Raw genomic sequence first — 25,094 nt, 5'->3', positions numbered from 1 at the left:
GGGATCTAGGTACTCTGGAGCGTATGTTTTTACTTTCCTTGCCATATTACCATAGGTAAGGAAAGTATTGCTTTCCGAAAAAAATTAAGGTACCCCAATTTCTAAATTTCTATACGTTTCAAGGTCCCCCGAGTCCAAAAAAGTGGTTTTTGGGTATTGGTCTGTATGTGTGGGTGTGTGTGTGTGTGTGTGTGTGTGTGTGTGTGTGTGTGTGTGTGTGTGTGTGTGTGTGTGTGGTGTGTGTGTGTGTGTGTGTGTGTGTGTGTGTGTGTGTGTGTGTGGTGTGTGTGTGTGTGTGTGTGGTGTGTGTGTGTGTGGTGTGTGTGTATGAGTGTATGTGCGTCTGTGTACACGATATCTTATCTCCCAATGAACGGAATGACTTGAAATTTTGAACTTAAGGTCCTTACACTATAAGGATCCGACACGAACAATTTCGATCAAATGCAATTCAAGATGGCGGCTAAAATGGCGAAAATGTTGCCAAAAACAGGGTTTTTCGCGATTCTCTCGAAAATGGCTCCAACGATTTTGATCAAATTTATACCTAAAATAGTCATTGATGAGCTATATCAACTGTCACAAGTCCCATATCTGTAAAAATTTCAGGAGCTCCGCCCCATCTATGCAAAGTTCGATTTCAGATTCCCAATTATCAGGCTTCAGATACAATTTGAACAAAAAATTCGAAGTGGAAAAGATTGAGCATGAAAATCTCTACAATTAATGTTCAGTAGCATTTTCACCTAAAACTCAAAATAAGCTCGAAATTCGAGAAATTTTATTATTTCAATTGCAAACTGTTGGCAACTGTTGATTCTATTAAATCATACACTATGAAGAGATAGCAGACTTCGTGTGTCAAACTTTTCCATACCAAGTACAAAAAAAGTCCGGGTCCTGTAGCTTTGCCTATCAGTGGAGAGCAATCTAGACTACAATACTACCTGTTCAAAAACATCGAACATCTGTAGGGAGCTTCCTCCATCTAGGGATCTAGGTACTCTGGAGCGTATGTTTTTTAAAAGTAGGAAATATTACCCCGCGAACCATACCTAGCCTATATGCAGTTTTAAAGTCACGGAGGCAAAAGCTACGGGACGCGTACTATTTTATCATTATTTGATTCAATGCTCAATTAAGTTGGACTTCGAATGAGCGATTTAGTGTAGTAATAAAATTCAGAAAGAAAGAAGTGTCAATGTCTCACAATAAGGAACCAGCTGAACAAATAGATAAATGTCTTCTTCTACATTCAAAGAAGTATTCATCATAGTTGACTAGTAGCAACACCTACAATGTCATCTCAGTTTCTAGACGATTTCGCTATGTTTTCAGTCTTGCTTTTCTACAAATTCACTACAAAATGACAGAGCTTCTTCCAAATAACACAAATGCTTCAAATACAACCAATTATGACAACTGCTACTGTATAAATTTCTTTTGAAATTGTCAGCACTCCTCATAAATAGCATCAATGATTCCCATTCATCCAATTCTGACAGTTTGAAGTGAGTCTTGTTCTTCTAGTAGCAGTTGTTTGAATGTAGGAAGAAATTGGTGTGAATTAGTGTAGGAAATAATGGCTTTTTTTGGTTCTAATAGCTTCATTCCTTCGTCTGTGGGTTGTTGATTGTGTTGATGTGTGATACAAACAAGCGTAGAGTGAAAAAAATCAACTCTGTTAATTTACTTCAATAATAAGGAGTAGTCAATTCTCCGAGAAAAGACTCTTTGAATACTACGTGTGAATACTCAATACGTACTCAATACTCCGAGAAAATACTCTTTGAATACTATGTGTGAATACTCAATATGTACTCAATACTCCGAAAAAATACTCTTTGAATACTACGTATGAATACTCAATACGTACTCATTACTCCGAGAAAATACTTTTAGAATACTACGAGAAACTATTCTCTGGATATATTTATTTACGTTACGTTTACATACCCTTTAGACTGAGTATATTATAGTACAAGATATATTCTGGATATATTCTCTGGATATATTCATTTACGTTACGTTTACATACCCTTAGACTGAGTATTTCAAATTAAGGTTTAAAGCAATTTTGGGCAAATGCCTATGGTTTTTCACCTGGATTGTATCTGCATATGAATAAATAAATGAAATGAAAATTACTATTGCTAGTCACTCACGTAGTAAAGGTTTCTGATAGTAGTAGATTACAAGATACATACTCAATACGTACTCAATACTCCGGGAAAATACTTTTAGAATACTACGAGAAACTATTCTTTGGACATATTCATTTACGTTACGTTTACATAGCCTGTAGACTGTGTATTTCAAATTAAGGTTTAAAGCAGTTTTGAGCGAATCCCTGTTGTTTTTACCTGGATTGTATTTGCATATGAATCAGGGGCGTATATAAGGGGTCTCAGGGGCTCCGCCCCCCCCCACCAAAATAATGAATGAGAAGAAAAATCAGTAAGTACAGTAATTACAGAAAAAAGTACAGTAATCTGAATTTTTGACGGCCTGACGGAGAGTAAAAAGGGCGATCAGCGCAAATTACCCTCTGAATATGAGCAGCAAAACTGATATTAAGTATCATGGGGTGTTAATTGAAATCATTTCACCAAACATTAACCTTGCCACCCCACCCCAGAAAAATAATATTCTATACACGCCACTAATTGAATGTAAAGAGTAAGACAGCAATAGTAATTGCTTGAAGTTTCTACAGGTATGTAGATTGATGCCCTAATGTATTTCTGCAATTCTGTTCTAAATCAGTTGTAGAAGAATAAACTTCAACAAAAGAGAGAAAGAGTGAGAAATATAAGAAAAAGAGGGAAAGAGAAAAAGACAGATGCATAAGGAATGTACAACACAGCTTATCTACTTGGTTGTAATTTTAAGTACAGAAATAACATTATTTTTAATGCAACTTTATTTAATATGAGACGGAAAAGTGCCAGGAAAATTATAATTCAAAGATAAGAGCTATCAAGGCTCTTGCAATCATGTCTGTACACTTCAAACTGACTTTCACTTCACTTCATAAATACACAGTTTCACAGTCAAGTAGTGTGTGATAACTCGATTGATTCATAAAAAGCTTTTAATACGTAGGTATTATCAGTGTTCTATGCCGTATCTATATAATTATGTGTATATAATGCACAATATTCGAGGATGTCAGAGAGTAGCGAAAAAATTGAAAGAAAGTAGAAAGAATGAAAGTAGCGGAGTAGTAGAGATAAAATTCAGGTAGCGGAGGATTTTTGGTTAAAATAATTAATAGTTTATTGTATTGGTTTTGATTTCTTAAAATAGAGAGGAATACATATATACAATAAGGATCATTGATTCTAAGTTGTCTGTGATCTTACATCTAAGGTAGCACTAAACATTATCAACAATGTTTTCAAAGATTTTGTTGGATTGATCCATTTTCGCAAGTTTTGTGTTGAATAGATCCGCGGTTTCAAGATTCAACGCAACATGTAAGATGTAATAATTGATTATGATGATTGATTTCGGTATAAATATATTGATATAATATATTATATTATGTAATATATAAATATATGTATTATATTGATTGATGATTGTAAGCATAGAGCCTCAACATATCTGAATAAATGGAAGTATCGGAATTGCACGATAAAACCTAATTTGATTTCATTTAAGTCTATTGAAAATTACCATACAAGAACAACATTTCATGCTGTTAAATAGAGTATGAAATTATTCCTCAGTTTATGATCGTTTTAATTTGAAGACCTATAAGATTTGAAACTTAAAATTATGGAATCTTGAAGATATAAGAGCTTTCAAGCTTTCATCTTATCATAGTCAAGATTAGATCAGATTAGATTATTCTCAATCAAGATTAAGGTAATGAGAAACAAGATAGTTACGATAACCGAGATAATCAAGATCATCAAGATAATAAAGATGATAAAGATAACACAAAAAATCAAGGTGATCAAGATTAAGATTTCAGATTGAGATCGATGACATCGATCTGCCTCAAAACTTGCGATAAAATATTTAAGTGAGTTTTATGACGATATTTAATTTAATAAGATTTATGACAATAAGATCATCCCTACTCTAGAACTAACAGTACTAAACAATTAACGGCTCATGAACCTAGTATCAAACTAAACTGTGATCGAATTAGAACTCGATTTATTGCATCAACAATAATTCACATCACGTATTCAACTGAAAAAAATTGCTAGCAAGTTTGAAATTTCGTCACTAAGTTGATGAACAAATCCTCGCGTCCAGTTTGAGTATGAATTTGAAGCACCACCATTACAGCATGTTGTATCAGAAGTTATTGCAACATGCTTGAGCGTTGGCCTTGGAAGTTATAACTTTCTTAAAATAATGCATCTGAGTCGAGCTGTTGACCCAGGTCAGGCTCGACTCAGTTCTAAGTCAGGTCCTGTTTTCTCAATGATAATTTGCATTTTAACCTTTCTCTGCTATTTTGAACACCACACGTGATTTTAGGCAAGCCTAAACGCTTGTTTATGTTCTTGCCTTCGTTCTGTGATTCAACTCGTTCGTAAAGAGATGGATGAAGGAGAAAAGAATAGAGAGTAAGAGAGAGGAAGGGTAAGAGAGTGAACGCGGGATAGGCATATGTAAGAGAGAGAAAATTTGTGATGGAGAGAGAAATGACGGCCTTCAACAAGTTTGCTGATTTGAAATTTTCCAAATGGATTCATTTACGATCGTTTGGGTAAGCTCAGGATCAAAAGTTGATCCTAAATCTTTCTCAATCATGATAATAATTATATTCAGAGGTGAAGGATATTGTATTCTAATCAATTTGAATCGGTTTCAAATACTTCACAATCACTGAGCTGAATTAATAGAGATTTTAATAATTTTCAGAGGTTCCTTGGATGATTCATTCATTCATTTGTTACTTTATTGGATTCAGTTAATTTGTCCAGAAAAAAATGAAATCATAATGAATATCAAGCTAATTTTAGTTATAAAAATGAAATGATTAGTATCCTTTTCAATCCAAACTGGTGTTCAAAAAGGTACTTCATTCGTTTTATTTTTAAAGGTTATCGAGAAATTGAAGATTATTTCCATTATATTTTACCAAATTATCAAGATTGATTTCATGTCACGCAAATTTATCATATTTATCATGTGTTGATCAAATTTGTAGTTCTATTCTCTGTTTCTCTCTAGAAATCTAAACAATTTACCAAATCTATATTGTCTAGATTTACATCATGAAACTTGATTGTCCACCTACAAAAGCAATCATGCAATAACTGGAGAAATTTGAGTTTTGTGAATAGAAACCTTGACTAATTCTGAAAATTGAACTACCTTAGAGCACTGAGGGAAAGAGCACAGTTATTCTTTTTTCCGTGCTTAGAGTAGAACCACGAACTATCTATGTTTGAAAAATAGATTGGAAACGATTAAAATTTTGAGGAACTACAAGCCTTCAACAAGAATCTTGAGAAATCTTGGAAGAGAAGTCCTTCAATAATCGCACATAGCTAGTTACTCACTCGGCATTTTTTAGAGTACTCGTATTTGGAAGATAACAAGAATCTGAATCCAGAATTGTAGTAATATGGAAGGATGAAGATTTTGAAATAATATATTTATCTAAAAAATATGAAAATGAAATAACAGAGAACAAAAGAAAATCATAGACTTCAAATGAGAAGAAAGTGATAGTCGAAGAGAAACTATGTAGTAATAATTCAAACAAAACTTCCACTAATAAACAAACTAATATTATGAACAAAGACGCTCAACGCAATAGAACACTTGTTTGCTGAGATGTTCCCAATAACGATGTATTGAGGCGAACGCAATGCTTGTTATAAGAAGTTATGGCAAAAGCACTCTATGAATAATATTTGAAAAGTGAAATGGGTTAATTGAATGTATGAAATAAGCAGTTCTTGAGACTTGAAGCGGTGTTGTAAGATTTCAACTTTAGTGATAATGGAAGACAGCATAAATCTGAGCTGACTCAGTTTAGAGTATTCAACTATTTATATAATTATTCATATTCGATATCAATTTCATGCTGAGGCAATAATATTATTACAGTACCATTCTATCGATTGATTCACTGTTCAAATTCTTTCAATGGACTATGATAAAAATCATAATATAAATTGAGTGGCAAGATTGGTCAATTTCAGGATGAAGAGGAGGAGGTCAAGGAGAAGCCGGGTAAGGAGGAGGAGGAGGACGAGGAGAGGAGAATTAGGAGGAGGATGAGGAGGTGGAGAAGCAGTAGGAGGAGAAGGGGAAGAAGGAGGAGGATGAGAAGGAGGAGAATTAAGACAAGGGTGAGGAGGAGGAGAAAAAGTAGAGATGGAGGAGGAGGAGAAGGGTGATGAGAAGGTGGAGAAGGAGGTGAAGGAGAAGGAAGAGGCGTAGGAGGAGGAAGAGGAGGAGGAGAAAAAAGAGGACAAGAAGAAGGAGGAGGAGGAGGAAGAAGAGTGGGAGGGGGTTAGGATAAGAGGAGGATTGAGAGAAGGAGGAGGATGAGGAGTAGGAGGGGGAGGCGGAGTATGAGAAGAATGAGGTGTAGGAAGAGACGGGTAAGGAGAAGGAGGACGAGGAGAGAAGAAGGATGATGATGATAATGAGGAGGACGAGAAGAGAAGAGAGTGGAGGCGGAGGAGGAGGAGTAGGAGGTGAAGAAGGAGGAGGAGGATGATAAGGAGGTGAAGACAAAAAATAAAGGAGAGGGAAAAGAAAAAGAGGGGATAAAGGAACGAGGAAGCACCCTTCAAAATAGAGTTTTTCCCCTCTGAGCGAAAATCCATGAACACAAATCATAAAATCGATATAAACAATGAGTCTTTCGACTGTTTGAGAGTGGCACACATGCATGGCACTTGGTACAATAACATGGAACCAAGTGGAACCACTTTGAGTAGCTATTAAAAGATACAAGGTTCATCGACTGGCTGGCAACTGGCAACTGGCAACTGGCAACATATTGCAACAGGCTGCTGCTGCTGCTGCTGACGCTGTAGGCCTAGGCCTTCTCATTTTATGGCCGCCGAATCACATCGCTGACAAAAACCCGTTCTCACATTTATAAAAACCAGAGAACAGAATGCGTTCTCAGATATATAAGAACTGGAGGAAAGTAGGTGTGTAGAGAAGAGAAAATAAATAATAGAAGGAGAGATGAGAAAGAGGTGAGGAGTGGATAAAGGAGTAAATGGAGGAGACTTGAAGGTGAATGATTGGAGAGAAAGAAGCGGAGGAAAAGGTGGGTTGGGAAGTCGAGGAGGAAGAGGAGGATGAGGAGGAAGAGGAGGAAGAGGAGGAAGAGGAGGAAGAGGAGGAAGAGGAGGAAGAGGAGGAAGAGGAGGAAGAGGAGGAAGAGGAGGAAGAGGAGGAAGAGGAGGAAGAGGAGGAAGAGGAGGAAGAGGAGGAAGAGGAGGAAGAGGAGAAAGAGGAGGAAGAGGAGGAAGAGGAGGAAGAGGAGGAAGAGGAGGATGAGGAGGAAGAGGAGGAAGAGGAGGAAGAGGAGAAAGAGGAGGAAGAGGAGAAAGAGGAGGAAGAGGAGAAAGAGGAGTGAAAGAGGAGGAAGAGGAGAAAGAGGAGGAACAGGAGAAAGAGGAGGAAGAGAAGAAAGAGGAGTGAAAGAGGGAAGAGAGAATATTGGAGGAAGAAATACAAGGAATGCTTAGTTAGGTGTTAGAAGGAACTCAAGGAAGAGAGGATGAATTCAGATACAAATTTCTTCATTCATGTGTTTAACAAAACAAAATTTAACAACACTTGACCGTAGGAAAGGAGATTTACATTGCAAATGACACTAATGTAATAACATTGACAGATAAAATGATTTGACAGATTGACAGATTAGAAGTATTTCTTAAACAGGAGGATCCTGACATTGTTATTTTCACAGAGCATGGCTTAAAAATAAAGGAAATAAATCAAGTTAGGATTCCAGGCTATTCACTGAGATCAGAATTTTGTAGAATAGCTCATAGAAGTGGTGGTGTATGTATATTCACTAGCAATGCTAAACATACCCAAACTTATGAACTGGATTTTGTTAAGAGATTTTCTGTTGAGATGGATTTAGAGGTGACGGGACTAAGGTTAAAAATTGATGATCGATTTGAGGTAGCAGTGTTAGGTATCTATAGGTCACCAAATGGAGACTGGCAAAAATTTTGTGAGCTGCTCCACACACTTTTGGAAATTACAACCGCTCGTTTCACAAATGTTATAGTAGTAGGAGATTTCAATACCGATTTTGCCAGGCAGGATAAAATGACAGAGGATATTAGAGATATTATTAATATGAATAATTTAGAAATTAAGGTCCACGAATATACAAGAGTAACTCGAACTTCACAGACAATTATTGATAATATCCTCACAAATATAGAAGGTTGTAATGTCAGGTTAGGTAGCTCAGATCTATCAGATCATAACTATCAAATTTTAGATGTTAAGTTGCAGGGCCAGAATCCAAGCAGAAAAAAAACTTTTGTGAAAGAAATTCAGCAATATGAGCTAGGAAATATAAATTGTTTGAAGCAGGAACTGCTTCAAGAAAATTGGAGTAGTGTTTATAACAGTTGTAACCTAAATTACAAATATAAGCAATTCATTGATACTCTAAGATTTCACATTAGTGTATGCTGTCCAATAAAAAAAGTCAAAGTAAAAAGTAAATTGGACAAAGTAGATGAATGGATAACTGAAGATATTCTTACTCAAAGAAATATTGTTAGGGAAACCTATGAGGAATTTAAATTAGTAAGGGATGTTCCGAGTGAAGTCAAATACAAATGTCTAAAGAAAAACTATGCAAAAGAAGTGAGGAAAGCTAAGTGTAAGAAAACAGCTGAAATATTAACAACTAGTACCAATTTTAACTCTGCTGTTTGGGAGGTAATTAATAGAAATAGGAGAGCAGCTCAAAAAGATACAGTTACTAATGTCCCTCGGATAATCGATGAACATGGAAATTATATGGATGATAGTATAGACATTTGTAACTTTTTCAATAAGTATTATCAACAGGTTGCATATAATCTCCAAAAGTCACTGAACACTAATACTTGTAATACAACTACATTAAATGCTGAGCCAATTGAAAAGGTATTTAAATTTCATCCATTATCAAGAGATGAGTTGTCAAGAATAATAAAAAATTTGAATAACAAAAAAACAGTAGGATTGGATGGGGTCTCAAGCAAAATTTTAAAAGAATGTGAAAATGAATTACTGGACCCTTTATTGCATCTCCTTAATACTTCACTAGAGCAGGGTATTTTCTCTGATGATCTGAAACAAGGAAAAATTTTGCCAATTTTCAAGAGCGGTGATTCTGAAAGAGTTGAAAATTATAGACCCATTAGTATTCTAAATGTAATAAGTAAAATTTTTGAAAGAGTAGTTTTAAATAGGCTATTGATGCACCTGGAAGAAATTAATTTCATATGTGATGAACAGCATGGGTTCCAGAAAGGGAAATCTACTAAGACTGCAATAGTATCCCTTGTTGAAAGACTAATAGATATTATAGATTCAGGTGAGAAGCCAGCCGCAATATTTCTTGATTTATCCAAAGCTTTTGATTGTGTGAACCATAGAATATTATTGGAAATACTAAAAACTGTAGGTGTGAATGGTATAGAACTAAAATGGTTTGAATCATATCTCATAGGTAGAAACCAGTGTGTTGAGCTTACCAAGGTAGATGGGAATGAAATAGTAAAAATTAAATCTCAAAAACTGGAGGTCCAGGCTGGAGTACCTCAAGGCTCAATTCTGGGTCCCTTACTGTTTCTGTTGTATGTGAACCAATTACCAAAAGAGTTAAAAGATCACAGAGCTCTGTTGTTTGCTGATGACACATCGCTTATCTTTAACAATTATTTATTAGATAGTCTAGAAATAAATGCTTTTACTGGAGTACAGTCAATTGTCCAATTCTTGAAGCAAAGGCAATTAACAATAAATAGTAAGAAATGTCAATTCCTACAATTCAAAAGTAAATATAATTCAGTAGAGGATAGAGAAATAAATGTGTTTGTAGAGGAAAATGAATTAGACCAAGAAGAGAAAGTATCATTCTTGGGAATTTTATTGGACAGGAAATTAACATGGCATCCTTACATTGAGAGGATATGTAATAAGATATCATCTGGGGTATTTGTCCTGCGGCAGCTTGCTAGGCTGAATGATAAAAAACTACTGTTAACTGCTTACCATGGACTTATACTATCTCATATTAGGTATGCTATTTTAGTATGGGGTAATTCATCTCAACAAAATATGGACAGGGTGTTTAAGATTCAAAAGAAGGCACTCAGATGTATAGAGAAAGTGAATAGGTTAGACTCTTGTAGGCCTTATTTAAAAAGCTTGGTCTATTAACTGTGCCATCTTTGTATGTATATGAAGTTGTAATGCATGTGAAAACGAGTGGTGTGATCCAGAATTCAGATGTTCATGAGTATAATACGCGAAACAGAGCAGATTATCATATAATGGGTCACAATAGTAGGTTATTTGAACAAAAACCAGATTATATTGGTAGGAAATTTTATAACAAGCTACCTCAAATCTTGAAAAGTAATGATGATTTGAAGATTTTCAAAAAACAAATTAAAAAATATTTAGTTGATAGAGCTTTTTATAGTGTACAAGAATTCCTTTCAAACCTAAACTAGGTTGAACTACTTAGTGTTAGAATTATTATGTAATAACATGACTTGTCTTATACTCCATGACTGGAGTCTTTAGGACGTAATCTTAAAAAAAAAAAAAAATTAATAAGATAGTCCTTGTGCTATTTTTTCCAAATTTATAGGTGACAAAGTCCAAGCTAAGGTTAGAATTCCAGGTGTACATTTTTTATAAAATTTCAGTCCAAAACAAACATTAAAACTAAGGGAAGATAAGGAAATATATTGTGAAGAAAGTATAAGTTTCAGTAAAGGAATAGCTAAATAGTAACAGTAAAAATTCGATTAAAACATAAAGAAAGAGGAAGACTCAAGGGGGAGGTGTCAGGGAAGAAAGAGAAAAACATCAGGAGTAGGAGTCGAGGAGGAATATAGTGACAAATAAGAGGAAGAGACATTGAAAAGAGTTGAACAGATGAGTAGACGGAAAACTAGGAGGAGAAGAGGTTAGAAGAAAAATAACAAATTTAGGCGAATAGAAGAATTGAGTTGAATCTTTATGTTGGCTACCCTTCATTTGCCATAGTACCAAATAGTGTTCAAAACCATTAAAATACCTAATATAGGATAACGAATAAGAGTAGATGACAAGAGAGGCGGAGGAGGAAAACTAGGAGGAGAACAGTTTGAAAGAGAAATGAATAAATTAGGCGTAAATGAGTATCAAATTTAAATCAAATAGGAGACATGCAGGTGAGGAAGAAAAAGAAACGACAATAATAGAGGAAAGTAAGAGTACAAGAGAGAGGGGAATGGTTGAACAAGAGAGTAAAACAAAATATATAAAGAGAGTAAAAATAAGAAGAGGTAGGGAATAAAGTATAACATTGAAGAGGAAGAAGTAAGAAGTTCCAATTATTAATGAATGTATTGCAATATTTTGAGAAGAAGTTAATTGAGATATGAGAATTACAGGAGCGCATAAAGCATAGAAGGGAAAACTTAGAAGAGTTGGAAATGAAAATTTCTAGACTTAGAAAATAAAGACATAGACATGGAAATTGGAAATTTGGACTTGGAAATTTAAAGACTTAGTAATGGAAATTGAAAATTTGGACTTGGAAATTTAAAGACTTCGGAATGGAATATGAAATTTGGACTTGAAAATGTAAAGACTTAGAAATGGAAATTGAAAATTTGGACTTGAAAATTTAAAGACTTAGAAATGGAAATTGAAAATTTGGACTTGGAAATTTAAAGACTTAGAAATAGAAATTCGATAGCAGACCCCCTTCTGTAGAATGGGAAGTACGAAAATTAGAAGGAAGAAACAGGTGAATCAAAATATCAAAGACTATTGACGATAAAAGTGAGAAGAACAGAAAAAACTTAAGAGAAAGTGAATAAAATATAAGAAATCAAAAGAGACGATAAAAATAGACAGAGCATCGAGGTAAGAACCGTTCAGTTGATAATAATATGATAGCCGTGTCGACACAATTTGAGAAATTTGCTACACATTTAAGAGTGCACAACACATGATCAAACTGGTTGCCCGAGTGTTGTGCATCGCAAATTCAAAATGGGATTCAGTTCAAAATGTCAGCATTCCTTATGAATATAACATCAATGCTGCCCATTCAGCCAATGCTGACAGTATGGAGTGGAGCGAAAAAATGTGGAGTAGATCTTTCTCTATAGTGAAATTTACTTAAAGTGACAGCATTTCTCATTAAATGATATCAATGCTCCCCATTAAACCAATGCTGACAGTTTAAAGTAGTGAAGAAGTAGGTGGTTCTGATGCCATAGCTTCTGTCATCTGATATCATGTTGACTGTTGACGGTTGCCGCCATACGACGTTGGTGTCATTTGCCTATGTTGGTGTTGGTGTTGTGGAATATGAGGGGTTGAGAAATGCTTGCAAGTTCACCCTGAGATATCTTGCTTGGCTAGTTTCTAACAGCGACTTGCGTTTCAATCAATACTGGGTTTGAGATGAAGGAACCCATTATCTTGATAAATATGCATTGAAACCTGCTATGTGCAAGTATGGTTTAAAAATTTGTAGTCTGAGTAATATAGTTTTGATATTCTTCAACTATTTGATCATAAAATGTTTGAATATTGTCACATGAATAAAGAATCCTTACCATAATAATTTTAAAATTCAGTCTACAGATGAAAATTAATAATATAATTCCACAATACAGTAAGTACAAAAATGATGAATAATATAAAATACAAATAATTGAGTACTTAGATTAGGTTTTCATACTATGGATTATGGAATGAGCCTACATGGGCACTGTGCCTGTGCGTAGACTCGAGTTGGTATTTCAAGTAGAGTGAATCTTATGAAGGGGAAAAAGAAAGAGAGCCGAAATTAATTCAATTTATGAGGGTAATTCCATTCGAATGATTGTCATAGTTTTGTATTGTAGAAAGTCATTCTGTATTGTAAAGTCCGTCTGTATCGTATATAGCCAGTCTTTATCGTATAGAGTCAGTCAGTATTGGTATAGAGTCAGTAAAAGTCCTGTTAATTTTGCAGTCAGGTGAGTCCGCCGCCCGCCAATATCAGAGCCACAGCCCCCTCCTCACTTATTTCAAACAACCAATATTTCAATCTTTTTTTGAAAATTGCAAGACTTACAGCTGGAAAAATTTTATTTTTTGGAAATAATCGTATACTATTTAACGAGCAATTTCTGTTTATATGTTTGTATTTCACCGGATCTCAAAAACGGCTCTAACGATTCTCACGAAATACAGTACATAGTAGGTTTATAATAAAAAAATTCGATTGCACTAGGTCTCATCCCTGGGAAAACTCGCTGAAGGACATTGAAAGGATAATTATTATTCATTCTTGGAGAAACAGCTGATAATAATTATTTCGTCGTCTGTTGATGATGGAAGTGAGTGAGCGAGTTCATGTGTGAGGTACTGTGTCAAAATTATGACTCAGCTGTTGAACTTTTGTAATCATTAATCGGGTACTTAGTGCCGGTTGCAAAAAAGCCGGTTATTTTTAGTCCTGATTAATTCCAGTATAACCATCTTTTTGAAATGGTCTTCTCTGATTTGGTTCACTTGAAATTAATCAGGATTAAAATTTAACCGGCTTTTGTGCAATCGGGTCTTTGTGAGAGAAATTTTTGCATTTCTCTAGAAATTAATCTCAATCTACTGTGATTAGATAGAACTTCTCAGTACGAACTATAAGTATATTTATGATAATTTCTTCTTACGTAATAAATTTTCTATGCTTTTGTACTCCAGAGCGAAGCTCGGTCCCCCGATATTGGTTTAAAAATCTGTAGTCTGAGTTAATATAGTTTTGATATTCTTCAACTATTTGACTAGGATGAGTTCGTAATCATTCAAGAATGTCTGCTTATTTTATTTCATTTTTCTTGTCTTGTCTCGTATTTTCTTACTTTCTTGTTTTTCTATCCTCCTTCTTTGTAAATTTCTTCAAATTGAGATGTTTATAGGAGTCCACCCCTTTTATTTTATTTTAGAAATAATTATATTTTTGTAAATATCGGATCCTACGCTCAGGTTTCAACCTTTTCAGGGACCTTCCGTATTTAATATTAATACTATTTTACTTTTAACTTATTTTGTTAATTGTCAATTGTACTTTATTATTGTAGACGTACATGTATGCATATTGTTCTGAAGGAAAAATAAAATATTCATTGATAGATCATACAATGTTTGAATATTGTCACATGAATAAAGAATCCTTACCATAATAATTTAAAAATTCTGTCTACAGATTGAAATTGATAATACAGATTAATCATTTTATTCAGTTGAACGCAAGAGTTTGATTATAATTGTACGTATTATAATAATCTCACTTGGATCTAGTACCTCGAGATGGACATACTCATTGGCTTCCTCTTAGAAAAATTATGTATGTTCAACTTGTCGAAATTGTATAATTCTATTTTGCTGTAGTGTTTGTAAAATGTTATATTTTTGCCTATTTAGGATAGGCCTATTTAGGCCGTGGCTTAGTTTTTTACTCGTTTATAGTATAGTGTACTATGAATGAATTCAAGTGCATGAATAAATATACAGTTCCTGAGAATTTCCGAAAAGTATTAGTCAATAAGCACATTATTATATTGATTATACCATTAATTGCTGATAGATGCAAGCATAGAACTGTAAAATTTATCAAATTTGGAAGGACTACAACGAATTCGTATGAACATGGTAGATTTATCATTGAGATATGACAATGAGCCTCAAATTTTCAACAAGAATGTATAAATTTGCAGAATGAGTTATGATTCTGTCACAAATGTGAAGAATACGAATGAGATACGTAAATTAAGAGATGGGATTCACTGAACGAATTCTTAGCACAGGAACGAATAAAAATAGAGGAAGATTAATTTATAGATAGCTTCGAGTTTAAACTTGTAAAGAATGATATATTCATCGAACAATCAGTTACATGATAATTTTCAAGCACGACACAAAATTTACGCCTTCATAAAATACCTGAAAATAAATTTAGTCGGCGTGTAAACACTCCACATTTTTTGTGTGTAATAAAATAAATACATCGCCCATCGCCCTAGGATTAGACAAGACATTCAAATCAAGGCCAAAACAATGAGGAACACAATTCGGAAGATTTCTCGACTCTGAAATAGATTTGGAACAAACACTGCAATTTGCTTTGGCAAAGGCACTTTCATCTCAACAATAATAAAGATCATTAACATTTCTCTTATCGTATTCTTTGTGTTACTCTCATTATTTATCCATTTAATGTGATTCAGTTTCTTCAGTTTCAAAACTTCATCTATCTTTATTTACATCTGCATTTCGAATCTTTAATCTCTTATCGTATTGTTCGTGTTACTCTTATTATTTATCCATTTAATGTGATTCAGTTTTTCTGTTTCAAAACTTCATCTATCTTTATTTTCATTAACATTTTGAATCTTCAATCTCTCAAATACTGTTTGTGATCATTTGAACGAAATAGTTATAGTATCAAGAAAAGTCTTATAAAAGAGAAAAGAAAAGCTTAGTACCAAGATCAACTGTCATTTTTATGGCACATATTTAGCCATAGTTGGCTATAGGTATTTCTCCTCCTTTCTTTCTTTTCAGCACACCCCAACATGACGCCTGCTTTTTGTATTTGATAGAAATTTATTTTTGATTGTGATGTTTTGTATTTTGATTTATTTTATGATTATTGTGTTGAATTGAATAAAATTATTAATTGATTGATATTAAATTAATTATTTTTTAACATTCATGACATTCTTATAGTTACTTGATCACGATACAAAAATTCAAAAGCATTTGTAGTATATTATTAATATGAATAGTATAATATTAGATTGAAAATATAAAACTATTGATTACAATTATTAAATCATACAAGTAAAATTACTTAATATTATTATGTTAATTTGGGAGGGATAAGTTGAATTGATTGATTTGAGAGACCTTTTCAAAAGGAAGAGCAACTAGATTAAGGTGACCATATTTGTAATTACCTCAAAGCGGGACACCCAAGATGGTCAAGGGAAACAAATTGGTAAAGCTTAAATTGTGAATGCATTCTAGCACATTTCAATATAAAAATAATTACAGTATAATAAACTCCCCAATGCAGGTATAATTTACCTACATTTAAGTCTTAAGTGTATGTAATGTCCTTGTTGTTTTTATATTTACATTGAGAGAGTCAGTCAAGAACATTTTATTTCAGCATATAATATGTAAAGCGGGACGTTTACTTTTTTATCCAGCCAAAGTGGGAAATAATAGCGTCCCCCGAGTAAATCAGTGGACAGCGGGACACTATCCTAAAAAGCAGGACGGATGGTCACCTTAATCTAGATGTATCACAAGTCATCATTACTATAGTTCACTATAAATTACTGGAGTTCTAATAATTTCCAACTTTTTTCAAGTAAAATTATAAGAGACTTCGATTTCATAGAGACATGGTATTCGCATGCTATAAGAGATTAAAAAAACAAAAAGTGATTACAATCTGCAAACAGTACAGTATTGATACTATATTTTCCATTATCATTTGATGAGCAATTCTCATAGATCAATAATCTTCAAGAATCAATTGACGAGAACTGATATAATTTCATACAGATTTATAATTCATGATCAACAATTGAAAAATGTTGAATTACCTTCACTTTAATACTTAAGATTTATTTCTATGATTTGGATATTATCAATTTGATAATGGAGATGGCTTAATCGCCGTTTCATTCATCTCATGAAGGGTTGAGTATTTAATTGTCTATATTCTAATTATATATATATATATATATATATATATATATATATATATATATATATATATATAGGCTATATATATTGTAATTAATTGTATAATTTTAAGAGTATATATCTTATTTTTCCAAAGCAACACTTCAATAATGATAATTTACTCATGTATTGAAATTCCATCATCGTTTTTACGTTCAACTGATAAATTTATGTACAAAAAACACAATTGAATGTTTAAATATTGAACTATTATCGACCTTTTAACGTCCAATGGTTGCACATAAAAAACGATAGTTGCAGCAGTTCAAATGAAAAAAGATAATTTTTTATCATTTCCCGTGTACTTTCTAAGAGGAAAACAAGAATCTTACAAGTTAAACCTTTCAGAAAATTCACGGCTGCTAATATTGCCGATACCTCCATTTCAAAGATTACGAGACTGGTTGTTTGTTCGTATTTTGTAACAAGAGCAATATCGAGACTTCCTAATGGATTTCGCGGTAGACGTTTCGAAATTGCCGCCATTTTACTTCCTTGCAATCATTGTTTTCTCGGAATATTTTTTCGCTCAATCCTGCTCATTGTATTGCATAAGAAACACGTAGTGTTTGTATTACCTGTGTCAGTTTCAGAGCGAAATAGCTATACTAAGTACAATATAAATACTCCACGTTTAGAACTAAATACTGAGTGTAATATTGTAGACTTATGAATATTTTTTCAGGTTCAAGCTTGATTTTATATCACATTGTATAATGTGTGTGTTATGAAAGCGATAATGGATCTCTCATATACTGTATCTTTTGAATAAACGAATATAGAGTATGAATAAACAAATAAATAAATACGGTCGAACTAAGAATAATACTGTGGAACTAGGTGTAACATGATGATGATCAATATATCACTGTATCATTTAGCATATATAGATTTTTCATAATTTATCTATTCCCTACCTTACACCATCTAAATAATGATAAGAAGAGGAAAAAAGGGTAACCTTTGTGCTATTCCAGTCCCTATTTTATATAAGGTTTTATATTTAAAAAAACTAATATAGAAACATATTTGCTATATAAATAATTATTTCTAATAAAAAAATATGAAATCAATATAATAATCTCCATGTTATATAATTTTGTTAAAGCAGTATAATACGATGTCAAAAACAGTATAATAATCAGCTAGTTACACCGTATATCTAACTTTGTCAAAATATAAATGTATACTTGTAAAAATACAACTTCTCTATAAATACTACGATGCAAAATACATCCTACCGCTTCGACGGTCAAACGCTGACTGTTGAGTAAAGTATTCAATGTAAATATAGTGTGGTGTAACCAAATTCCAATTGCCCGATAGTACGTGACATAATTGGTTCCAGGAATGAAAAATGATAAGAAAACAGTAATTGATGTCAATACTAGTGGATTGCAATAGCTCGCTAAGAATGGAGATGGGAGATGGGTGATGGGAGGGACCTATTGCAACTCCAAAGTAGGAGTAGGTTAGACAACCCTCCAAACACCTTTTTTGCAATAACTACGTCTCTCTTTTCCAAACTACATCTTTTCCACCTTTATTATCTTCTCACTTTCAATTCATATACAATTTTTCTCAACTTTTCTTTGCTTCTCAAAATGTACGGTCTTAATTCTGTCTCTGTGAATTCGCTCAAATCATTCAGTAAAATTGGCTTTTATTCTAAAAACATATTAGCTTGTTCTGGCTTGCTCTGGCACCGTGAAATGGAATGAAATAATCTTATAGAATTGTATAGAAGTTTTCTCTAACTGTGGTCTGTGCTGGTCACTATATCTTCATTGTAGACATTGAAGTCACAATAAACTTCATAACTCTTCACTCTGAATATTCACAATTAAAATAATCTGCAGGAGTATTAGCTTTGTTCGTGTTAAGACGAGATTTTGCGAAATGTCTGAGCCTTCGGTAAGTGGAGGCTCAATTTATTGATCTATGATCCACGATTTAATGATCATGATCAATCTCATAATTTTCTCATTATGTTGAAATTCATCAATTTCATAATACTCTCATTACACTAATGTCACAATCAAGTTATCAATCACATAGACTCCATAAAATCTTATTTCATGAAAAGATATCAATTTCATATGGTTAATGATGCTTTCAATCTCAGAGCATCAGTGACGCTATGAATCTCATGAAACCTATAAACCTATATTGATTGAAAAGTTAAATAAAAGCTATTAATCTCGTAGCATCAATAAAGCTATGAATCTCGTAAAACCTATTAAGCTTAAGCTTAGAAAGATATCAATTTCATAAGATTTATAATGCTATTGATCTTATAAAACTCCTAAAGCTACTTATATCATTACATTCATGAAGTTATGAAACTCACAGAACCTGCACAACTCATAAAACCATCTCATAAGATTCATAAATCTATGAGCTTTATAAATCTTATGAAACCACAAGAACTTATGTAGCTATAAATTTTACAATTTTTGTAAATTATCGATCAATTCCATAGGGTCAAAACATAGTAGAGCACCAGAGGTAGATTGTAAATAAAAGGTAGCTGAGAGTGTTGAAAATAATACATGTACGGTAACTAAATTTCTCCGCTTCCTTATACCGCTCCCACAAAATAAGAAAATAAGTATGAGACTCCGTGCGTGCACCCTATCTACGCCGCTCCTCTTTGTTCTAACTTACAGAACTCATTGAGCGAGAATTCATCAAGCAAGGCTGAAAAAATAAGCAATCTACTCACGGTTTCCATTGGGCGCCAGCTTCATTTTCTCCAGCGAGGCCTTGTCGCGGTCGTTGTAGACGATCACCCCCGACGCGTTGTACCTGAGGGCATGGTCGACCTTCACCTGGAAGTTGCATCCGCCGCGCTTCACGAGGGCGATCCACGGCTCGGCGGGGATGTTGAAGCCAGGCGCGGGACCGCGTCTCAGCGGCAGCGTACACGCGGTATTCAGCTCTCCGCCCGCGTCAATCACGTGGACTAGCACTCCCGCCGCGGGACCCACGTGATAGCCGCCGAACTTGCCGATCTCGTCGGTCTCCGAGTGCCAGCGGCCCGTAGACGGGTCCCGGAACGTGACGTTGATGAAGGCGGTCGTGTAGCTGTCGGCCGCTACACTGGTCTCGCCGTTGTCCAGCGACTGTCGGATCCAGTCTGTCGAACAGGAGTCAGTCGTCGTTGCCATGGCAACTGATAGCGTAGCCAGCATCAGCTGACCGGCGGCCAACACTAGTCTCGGTACCATTTTGGCGCCAAATTCAAATTCAACTGAACAAGTTACAATTTCCCCAAAAAATAGTGACTTGGTTTCGAATATCGTCACAGATTCCAATAAATATCTTCAGAATATTAGTGACTCGATTTCAAATGCTCTCACAAACCTTGTGATTCGAACTAGAAGGTATTGTCACCAAACTGACTTGATTTGGAGAATATTGTTGATAATTCATAAATTATATTATAGTGTTGTTGATAGTTGTAGGTATGTAGATTTATTTTCAAATGTAAGACTTACAAGGGTAATTTCAACTTTTGTCAAGATTTTTGGTGAAATCTTCTTAGAATAGTGTAAGACTCACTCTATGTTATTATTCCTAGTGAAGTCTCTCTATTAATATTCTCTGAGATCGAGTGGAATAGTTGTTGAGTTAAAAATTGGAGATATTCACTTTAATGGTATATTGCGATAATATTAGTAACCCAACTTCGATGGATTTCTGTAGATGACGTTTCACGGAAAATATTTTGGAGATCAATTTACAGCATCAAAGTTTGTTTTTATTTCACTGAACAGTGAAATTTGTTATTGTCGATTGGTAATTTCAAGATAACTCGTGATACTGTTATGTAACACCAATGTTATCGATGGAATATTATTGAATTATTCACTTTACACTCTTCGATAGCTCAATCACAGCTTTTTATTAGGTAAACTAGGTATTGCTTAGAAAAAAACTTGGGCAGTGGTCTTAGACAACTAAAATAACACCTGATTCAAAGGATGGAATAGTTACACTTATCATTGCTTTAGTAGTTCGGCCGCCTAATCAGGTTCTCGTAATTTTCACAAATTGAAAACCCGATAAAACGTCGAGTAGAGTTTCTAGAATCCGGGTGCGACACTAGGGGAGTTTAACTAGATGTCACCTAACCCGTGACATAGGGCTAGGTCTACCTAGGTTGAGGTTCGAGAGGGTACTACCCGGCTGGGTTACCATTCGAGACTGATTCGTCCCCTAGGGGCTATTTCTGAAGCCCCAAACGTCACCACATAATTATCACGTGTTAAAAGAGGGTGGAGTCGTTGCAAACTCGATTTAAATGCCACCTAAACACAATTAGTCTGTCCTAACAGGATGAAAACAACAGACGGTGCATAGGAAATAGATCTTCAGTGAGGGAAACCCTACGATCTACATGACCGCTTCAAGATTCTTCCGTCACACGAAGAAAACATCAACATCTTACGGTGTTGAGGATTAAGCATGTGGTAAACACTCGATTTCACACCTCTCTACAATTTTCTTATTTTTAGCACCAAGTAGTTTCAAGACTGAAAGATTACAGTTGTAGTTCACTCAGAGACAAACACTGAGAGCTCCAACAATTTATTTCTCTGTGACACCAATTTTTAACTCAAATACCGCTGTTTGATATATGTATCTTTCAATGAAATTCAACTAGGAAACAGGTAGCTTTGGATGGTGTATATCACTTATGAAATATTGAATACCACAGGTGTATGTAACATGTACTAGAGCTAGTTATCTTTCGAGTGACTATCAGAGAAATATCTTCCAAGATCTCCTCAAGAAACACTAGATATCAACGCACTAAGTCTGTATTCCTGAGATTCTCAAATGTTTTGATGAACCTAACCTATACGTCGACGTTTTCACAGGACACAAGGGTATAGTTTTCAATAGTCGAGGTTTAATCACACTTTACAAATCACTGCAACTGTTTCTTCCTGTGTCAAAACTATTGACCGACGATAACAGACGCGATTAGACCAGTCACAGTGCTGGTAGAGCGACTCGCCAAGAACTGAATCTGAATTCTACACGAGCATGTCTCTAGACCGGGCTGAGGGAGTCCCCTACTCTGACTCATTGTTTGCTCTCTCTCTCGTGCCAGTTGGTCGGTGATAGCACTCTCCCACTCTCTCTCACTGTTGCAACCCTCGCTTGCACTGCGTTGCTTTGTGCGGCTAGCGTGTCCCGTTTGCGAGGGTCACTGTCTGTGCAGTGCATGCTATCAGCTGCTGGCTGGATTGGGTCACGGCCGTGCAGAAAGGAAGCTCACAATGATACACAGAAATAAATGTGTTGCACGCTGATAATATTGTCTGAAATGCATTTTGTCAACTAAAACTTCTATATCTTCTATCCAGAGGCAGAGGTGGTCGTGAAGATAGGTCTACCCCTGGAATCTCTTCTTTTAGAACGTAGAAACAGGGAAATGGAATAAGAATATATTTAAAGTAGTTCTATCAAAGACGAATAATGAAGAATAACTTAATTGATGTTGTTTTCATGACGAAATACTATGTAATAACTTTGTTCTAGTTTGGACACTTCGTAAATATTCAAAAGCCACTCAATTTCTTCTTCATGGTTCTATTCTCTCTGCTCAAAACATAAAAGTCTGAAGCTCTGCTTACATATTGGACAGAGGGCAGTGAAGCTCTAAAGAGAGTGATTACTCTTTGGTCGATCATGTGTGAGCACTCCCAACTCTCATAACATCCAATGGTATCCAATGTTGGGGGAAAGTGTCGACTATTACTTGTGAGCCCCTAGGCTGGAAAACTCACTCAAAATGCCGCTGTTATTCTGTCAGAAGTTCTATAGTTTGTTTTTCGGTAATTCTTCAAAATTATATTTTTAATATGTGAATATTTCTTTTTTTAGTTATAATAATGTAAAATATTCCTTCTATGTTTAGTTTTGGAGCATCTAAATTTGAAAATCTACTTTGTGAAAATACTTCAGGACTGAACATTTTGTGAATTGAAAAACTACAAGACAACCTATTTCGGACTATGTGTTACCTAAATTTGGGAGAGGAATAGCACAAGGTTACCTTATTTTTCCTCTCCCTATCATGTTGTGATGATGGACTTATTGTATAAATGAATAAATCAATAAATGAATGAATATTGGAAGCAGTGGAAATTCAAGAGATATAGTTCAAGCTGCATTTGCGTTATTCGCAACACAACAAAAACTACAACTGAACTTAGTTATGTACAACTAAATTGCAATGCAACTGAGAGATTTTTTGTGACTTGTAAAATAATTTGCATCTTTGCATGTCTCATTGAGATGATCCAGCTGACAGCTGATTTGTGATTTGTAAAGATAATTAGGCTAATATAGATATTTTTTACTTTCCTTGCCCTACTACCATAGGTAAGGAAAGTATTGCTTTCCAAAAAAAATTAAGGTACCCCAATTTCAAGTTTTCTATACGTTTCAAGGTCCCCTGAGTCCAAAAACATGATTTTTGGGTATTGGTCTGTGTGTGTGTATGTGTGTATGTGTGTGTGTGTGTATGTCTGTGAACACGATAACTCCATTCCTAATTAACCGATCGACTTGAAATTTTAAACTTAAGGTCCCTATACCATGAGGACCCGACAATAAGAAATTCAATAAAATTCAATTCAAGATGGCGGAAAAAATGGCGGATAATTACTAAAAAACCATGTTTTTCACGTTTTTCTCGAAAATGGCTCTAACGATTTTCTTCAATTTTATATCATGGATAGCTATTTATAAGCCCTATCAACTAGCATAAGTCTCATTTCTGGGAAAATTTCAGGAGCTCCGTAATATTCTTGAGAAAAATGGCGGAAAATGACTAAAAAACCATGTTTTTCACGGTTTTCTCGAAAACGGCTCCAACGATTTTCTTCAAATTCATACCATGGATAGCTATTTTTAAGCCCTATCAACTGGCATAAGTTTTATTTCTGGGAAAATTTCAGGAGCTCCGTAATATTCTTGAGAAAAATGGCGGATAATGACTAAAAATCCATGTTTTTCACAGTTTTCTCAAAAACTGCTCTAACGATTTACTTCAAATTCATACCATGGATAGATATTCATAAGCACTATCAACTGGCATGAGTCTCATTTCTGGGAAAATTCCATGAGCTCCGTAATATTCTTGAGAAAAATGGCGGATAATGACCAAAAACCAGGTTTTTCACGGTTTTCTCGAAAACGGCTCTAACGATTTTCTTCAAATTCAAGCCATGGGTAGCAGCTATTCATAAGTCCTATCAAATGACATGAGTTTTTTCCTTGGAAAATTGCAGGAGCTCCGTAATATTCTTGAGAAAAATGGCGGATAATTACTAAAATACCATGTTTTTCACGATTTTTTCAAAATAACTTGACCGATTTTTTTCAAATTCATACTCTGTATAGTTATTTATCAGCTCTATTAACTGGCATGAGTCTCCTTTCTGGGAAACTAATAGGGGGTCCACCCCATCCTTGAGAAATGGACTTTGTAACCTCCTTCTCGTGCATGAGGTAGGTAGGTAGAGCAGTTCATAAAAAGAACACATAGTCGAGATATTTCATCTGTAGAACAGCTGTTTTGACGACTTTAAAAAAATGACGACTAAAAAAATCATTGAATTTCACAATTTACACAAAGGAAAAAGTACTCTGAAAACAATTATATATACACATATACAAAAGTCTGATCGTAGTTTCGAATATGAGCAAGGAAAGTTGTGTGAGTGTACCACACCAGATTTTTTTCTTAGGCATTTTCAACGTTATCCTGTTATATCCTCGAAAAGGCCGAAGGGGTGAGTCAATTTCATTGCCGACAAGCTCGATCTGTATAAACATTCATTCATTCATTCATTCATATGCAAATACAATCCAGGTAAAAACAACAGGCATTTGCCCAAAACTGCTTCAAACCTTGATTTGGAATACACAGTCTAAAGGTTATGTTACTATAATGTGTTGGAAATTTGAAGTTCATGAATAAAAGCATACGTAAGTTATCGTCGAACATACAATCAAACAGAACTACTAAACCCACAAATGGACGACTCGAACCGAAAGTAGGAATATACTACGCTCGT

General features: G+C 34.6%; 1 protein-coding gene across 5 annotated transcripts in view; it reads right to left on the bottom strand.

Annotated features, from left to right (window-relative positions):
- Positions 1 to 22,229, bottom strand: part of LOC111050411 (protein goliath-like) — a 101,826-nt gene extending 79,597 nt beyond the window's left edge. The window contains exon 1 of one of the 5 annotated variants that reach the window (XR_005572659.1): positions 19,721 to 21,947. Coding sequence is in view for 4 of the 5 variants with exons in the window: in XM_039439170.1 (XP_039295104.1) it covers positions 19,721 to 20,225 (505 nt within the window). In the remaining variant the exon portion in view is untranslated. Of the gene's footprint in view, positions 1 to 19,720 lie in introns of all 5 variants that reach the window. The other 4 variants (XM_039439170.1, XM_039439168.1, XM_039439169.1 and 1 more) reach the window with 4 other exon arrangements.
- Positions 22,230 to 25,094: the final 2,865 nt, after the last annotated feature.

Source organism: Nilaparvata lugens, chromosome 12 (genome assembly GCF_014356525.2).
Source record: "Nilaparvata lugens isolate BPH chromosome 12, ASM1435652v1, whole genome shotgun sequence".
Classification (NCBI taxonomy): Eukaryota; Metazoa; Arthropoda; class Insecta; order Hemiptera; family Delphacidae; genus Nilaparvata; species Nilaparvata lugens.
The sequence above is the reverse complement of the archived record's forward strand: the minus strand, read 5'-3'. Positions and strand labels throughout refer to the sequence as shown.